Source organism: Schistocerca cancellata, chromosome 4 (genome assembly GCF_023864275.1).
Source record: "Schistocerca cancellata isolate TAMUIC-IGC-003103 chromosome 4, iqSchCanc2.1, whole genome shotgun sequence".
NCBI classification, from domain to species: Eukaryota; Metazoa; Arthropoda; class Insecta; order Orthoptera; family Acrididae; genus Schistocerca; species Schistocerca cancellata.
Window position 1 is genome coordinate 812,972,361 of NC_064629.1, and position 6,000 is coordinate 812,978,360.

Consider the following 6,000-nt stretch of genomic DNA (forward strand, 5'->3'; position numbering starts at 1 on the left):
TACCACTATTCTTTTGTGATGTAGGTAGTTTTTTCCTAGCTCAATCTTTAAACTTCGAAAGAAAATCCTATTATAATATAGACAAGATATCTGCATGGTGCAAAAAGAGGCAACTGACTTTAAATAGTGAAAAGTGTGAAGTCATCCACAAGAATACTAAATGCAATCTGCTGAATTTAAATAACATAATAAATCGTACAAATCTAAAGGCTGTAAATTGAACTAAATACCTGGGGATTACAATTACAAATAACTTAAACTGGAACAATCACATAGATAACATTGTGGGGGAAACAAACCAAAGACTGCAATTTATTGGCAGAACACTTTAAAAATGCAGTAGGTCTACTGAAGAGACTGATTATACTACACTTTGTCTGCCCTCTTCTGGATACTGCTGTGCAGTGTGGGATCCACATCAGACTGGATTAATGGAGCACATCAAAAAAGTCCAGAGGTGGTCATGGGACCAGTGTCATGGATATGACATGTGAACTGGGCTTACAATCATTAAAACAAAGGTGTTTTTGTTGCAGCAGGATCTTCTCATGAAATTTCAATCACCAAATTTCTCCTCCAAATCCGATTATATATTATTCGTGCCCACCTACACAGGGAGAAACCATCATTGTAATAAAATAACAGAAATCGCACGGAGACACTTAAGTGTTCATTTTTCTCTCATGCTGTTCAACCTGTGCTAACCAATTCCTGATCGGCAATCTGCGTGGCAAGATGTTGGGATAAATCCCAAATGCCTTAATTTAAAATGACAGTCGCTGTTACATTGAGACATTTCATAACATTAACAGCAAGAACAATGACATAAAATGAGGATGGGAGAGGAGGAGGCGTAAGTAACAAAATGAATTTACTCTTCACAGTCAACATGAAAATACAGATGATTCTGGTACTATGTGTTTTATTGCCTTTCGCAGTTGTTGCATGAAGCAGCACTTCATTAGATGGAGCAAGAAACACAGTTTACTCACCTCACTTGTGTGCAAAAGGTTGTGTGGGCCCCCCTTATTCATCAATTACTTCAACATTTTTCCTTACCATGACGACATCCCACTAAATGGCAAATGATAACAGAAACATAACATCAAAAGAGGAGGGGGAGGGGGGGGGAGGAAGAGGATAAAAAGGACTTCTATACAACTTATCTCAAAATACACACACAACACTGCAAACACAATACTTTATTAGCAGAAAAAACTCAGACTGTAGTTGTGGTCTTCAGTTTGAAGATTGGTTTGTCAGCATTCCTCTGTAGCACCACATTTCAAAAGCTCCTCTTCTCTTCCTGTCTAAACAGTTTATCATCCATGTTTCACTTCCATACATGGCTACACTCCATACAAATACTTTCAGAAAGGGCTTTCTGAAACTTGAATCTATACTCTATGTTAACAAATTTTTCTTCTTCAGCAATGCTTTTCTTGCCAATTCAATTTACATTTTATGTACCCCCTACTCTGACCATCATCAGTTATTGCTTTCCAAATAGCAAAACTCATTTACTACTTTAAGTGCCTCATTTACTAATCTAATTCCCTCAGCATCATCTGATTTAATTTGACTACATTCCATTGTCCTTGTCTTGCTTTTGTTGATGTTCATCTTATATCCTCCTTTTAAGACACTGTCCATTCCGTTCAACTGCTCTTCCTAGTCCTTTGCCATCTCTGACAGGATAATAATATCATCGGCAAACGTCAAAGTTTTTGTTTCTTCTCCCTGGACTTTAATTCCTATTCCAATTTTTTCTTTTGTTTCCTTTACTGCTTGCTCAATATACAGATGAATATCATCACAGATAGGCTACAACCCTGCCTCCCTATTGGAACAGCTATTTTTCCAAAATTGGGAAACTGTCTTAAAAAAACTATAAGTGGTTGCTCAGTGTGTCACTATAACATTCACACAACAGAGAGTCATTAACTTTGTCATCCCTAACATCACACGCAGTTAGAACCAAGACATTTAGGTTTAATTGAGATGTCTGACTGCTTCATCAGCTTACAACTGAACTGGCACCTAAAGGTTGAAAGTTGTGAGTTGGTGAAGCCAACAAACATGAATATAAAATCTTAGTTGTGATTCCTATCTGGATTTTGTGCATTTCACAGGTCGCCATCTTACCAATCGGCTATACAAGTATGTCTTCTGGCACAACCCATATTTTCAGTGTCACACTACATTCCCTCTTACATGCTGAAATTTTACTCAGTTTCAGGTATGTTTTATTAACACATACTTTTTTCAGCTTAGGTATCTTAAATTTTCCTCTACAGATTTGGGGATGTGGCAGTTCCTTGCTAGACTTCTTTCCATTCTGATTTTCCCAATCCAATAATTAGATCTAATGCAAGCTTTAGCTTTGAAGGGAGATTAGATTACAGCCTCCAGTCAACAAGATCATTAGAAACAAAACAAGTTCTGGTTGGGAAGAATAAAGAAGGAAACTGGCCATTTCTCTTCAAAATACTCATCCTGACATTTGTCTTAAGCAAATTAGGTAAACTATGGAAATGAAATTAGCTGGCAGGGGATCTGAACTGCTGTTCTCCGGAAAGCTCATCCACTATCTTACCACTACTACAGCATTATGCAAGTAGCTTTGATACGCATGTACTTCACAATACTAATATGAATAAATATTTACCTGGGCTGTTAGTACATATTTTGCTGAAACTGAGTCACACCCTTTTGTAGAATCCACGAAGCCCTGGCAAAGCACTAATTCATATTCAATGCTCCGCTCTATCATTCATGGCTTACAAGTGGTCCATTATGCTGTATCCACTTTTAAAGCCAGCTTGTTCCCTAACCTGATATGTCTATAATTTCTTTTTGTGTCTTGTCTGCTTTCTTTAAAGTGAATGAGACTAATCACAGCACAGTTCTAGTTTTGAGGCAAAGTCTTCTTCAGCCAAGATCCTGTAAATAAGTCTGAAAGATCCTTTTCTGTGATTTTTTCCTTCAGCTGTAATCATTTACTTTAAAATATTACTTGTCATTAACACATTATCTTTGTACATGTGCAGCCACTATGATATTAAAGATGCTGAAAATATTTTAAAAACTTATTACAATTATTTTGTGATCCAAAGTTTACTAGAAATTATGGCTGGACTGGAATACACGACAAATATGGCAAAACACCAATAAAATTATCAGCCCATCCCTGACATGGTACTATTTCTCCAGTAAAGTCACAACAAACAGGATTTGTTTGTATCATTAGGCTGACTATCAATTTTATTTCAGCGCATGTTAAATGTATATTCCAAATGCCAGGATTGCTTCTGAAACATACAAGGGTGTTTGTAGCATCTGTATGGCATTTATTGTGAATTCGAGCTTTATGTTATCATTGAGGTCTTTTTGTTTTCGTATTTATTACACAAGTATCTCTCTCTTCCTATTTCTATATCCCTCTGCAGCTGCTACTGCTGCCGCCACTGCCACTGCCAGCCTCCCAATCCCCTCCCCCCTACAGACTAGAGCCAGCAACACTCAGTTGACAGGGCTAATTGCATACCATCATTATAATATGTTCTGAGCAATGTACCCAGTAATGTCAGTAATAATATTCCTCATATGCAACTCAAAAAGAAATTATGGGATTCTATCATTTTAACGTAATAGTACTAAACTTGACGACTTGATCGTTATATTCTAGGTCTCATACATTGGATAAAATCATATAAATTTGGCCACGAATTGATGATACTGAGGAGGAGTGAAACTCAAGAGTTCATTAACAAATAGTCATACACTTTGACTACAATTAACTTTGCAGCGTAAAACAAATAACCAAGCGACAGATGAACGGCAGAGACGCAAGAATTTCTTCATTTATTATTTTAAATACGAGATGCTGTCTCCCTTTATACCACATAGTGGAACTGTGCATCGAACATTTTTTAAGATACACAATCTTTCCAGTAACGATCATGATACTATTGTTAAAATGAAAATATTGCAAACCAAATACAACGATTTAATAGACTTAATCGCTTGTTTTATTCACGAAATGAGCTTTAACACTCACCCACTGTTCATCGTGTCACTATACACGTACTTCTAACACACTTGAACCTAGGTACAAACTACAAAGGCCAATGCCCAGGAATGTCAAAGTTTGTCGGTAACATAAGTAAACCGTACGAAAGACAAAGTAGCTTTATTTATCGCATGGAACCACAGCGTAGTTTCTGTCGGTTCCATGCGATCTCAACACAAAAGTGGCTCACAAACGAAAAACATACTCGGCAATATAACGATTAACCACCATCAAATGCTCCGTAGGATCAATAAATAACACATTAAATATAGTGAAAAAAGTTTACAAAAGAAACAGCATAGATTTTTGTGGGTAATCGTACTTCGCTGTCTGCATTTTGTGGAAGTTCCTACAATTTTTTTTACTTCTCTCACGCTTTTGCTGTATGTCTATGCATATGTGACAGAGCAACTCTGGAAGACCGCTGCGTTACTTTGTTTTAGCTGTGTTCTCTTTGTCCAGAACTGTAGCTTGGCTCAGTGGATTGAAGTTCATAAATTTAATATCGGTGTTGTGGACCTACGAGGATTAATATGCTACACGGATTAATATGCTCTTTCTCCCCAGGAACGTGTGATGTAGTCATGATGAACAAGAGATTGACTGTCGCTGTTAAATGGGCGTTAATGATCATGACACTTCCACTACATTCCTAGTGAAAGTCTTCTCGAAGAACTCATTCTAAGTACTAGTATGTATGGATGCTAGATAATTCTTGTCCATGCATTTACCCGTAGTTTAATACCGTACAGACATTGTGTCGTGTAGGCTTGATTAAATTCTTCTTCCTTTGACGAATTAATGTCATCAGCAATATGTAGCGCTATAATAGGTCATTTATTTCTGGTTCCAGAATTCTATAGGCATAGTCTGTATTATGTCAGATCCATAAGGACGAGACCATTCAGTATGTGGAAAACGACAGAAACACAAAATTGCAAAAGCGGAGAAGCTGAGTTCCAGATAGGCACAAAAAATGGGCTCACACAATTAAAGCTTCGGCCATTAAAGCCTTCGTCAATAGCACACACACTCACGTAAACGTAACTCACACCCACGACTGCAGTCTCAAGCAACGAGTTGCGTTTGCGTGCGTGTGTGTATATGTGTGTCTGTTGTTGACGAATGCCTTAATGGCCGAAAGTTTTAATTGTGTGAGTCTTTTTGTTGTGTCTATCTGCGACTCAGCATCTCCGCTATATGGCGAGTAGCAACTTTCCTTCTCATAATATTGTTACAATCCACCCTGGATTTTCCATTGTTCAAACTCACAAAGGAATTGATAAGCTAATACTCCTTCCACCGATCCTAAATGAGATGGTCTTCAGGCGTGTGGGAAAAGTAATGTATAGGGGCCTATATAATCTCTCAGGTTTTCTCGGCGAGATTGATTAATGTTGTGTTTCCGGGTGTCCAGCTGAGTTTTTGTTCCCATTTTGTGCACAGAATTTGGACGATCTATCCTTCAGGTGCTGCGAGTTTTGCTGTTAAAGTCGGGTTCACATACGCAACAAAGTGTCGCCTCACTTAGTGGCATTCTGCAGTTGTATCTGTCAACTCCCCAATTTCAGTGGCGCTACTTAAGAGACGCAACTTTTTTATGCCACAAAAAATTCAACTTGGTTGTGCTTCGTTGCGCCACTTTCCTTCCTCCATTGCTCCCTGGTGGCTTTATTTCAAAATACGATCATTGAATCATTCTGTCAGCGTTAATCGAGGAGTAATAGTTGCTGTACCCCATTCGATTTCACTGTGTGTTTTTTTTTTTTTTTTTTTGTTTTATTACTGAAAGAAGTGAAAACAGTGGTCGTCGGGTTGTCTTTTGCAGCTTCTGGAACTACAAGAGGAACAATCTACGTTTAATTTTCTGTAGCAGTGTGCGTGTGTGTGAAACCATTGGCGATATAACCCCCAATCTTGAACCGTTT

The 6,000-nt window shown here is 37.9% G+C and overlaps 1 protein-coding gene across 2 annotated transcripts in view; it reads right to left on the reverse strand.

The window, feature by feature from the left end:
- The window catches only part of LOC126184798 (hydroxysteroid dehydrogenase-like protein 2), a 38,468-nt gene extending 33,940 nt beyond the window's left edge, over window positions 1-4,528 (reverse strand). Inside the window, exon 1 of one of the 2 annotated variants that reach the window (XM_049927382.1) lies at window positions 4,395-4,528. In XM_049927382.1, the coding sequence (XP_049783339.1) occupies window positions 4,395-4,408 (14 nt within the window). In that variant the 5' untranslated portion in view covers window positions 4,409-4,528. Of the gene's footprint in view, window positions 1-4,060; window positions 4,330-4,394 lie in introns of those variants that run through there. The other variant, XM_049927383.1, reaches the window with a different exon arrangement.
- Between the last annotated feature and the right edge of the window lie 1,472 nt (window positions 4,529-6,000).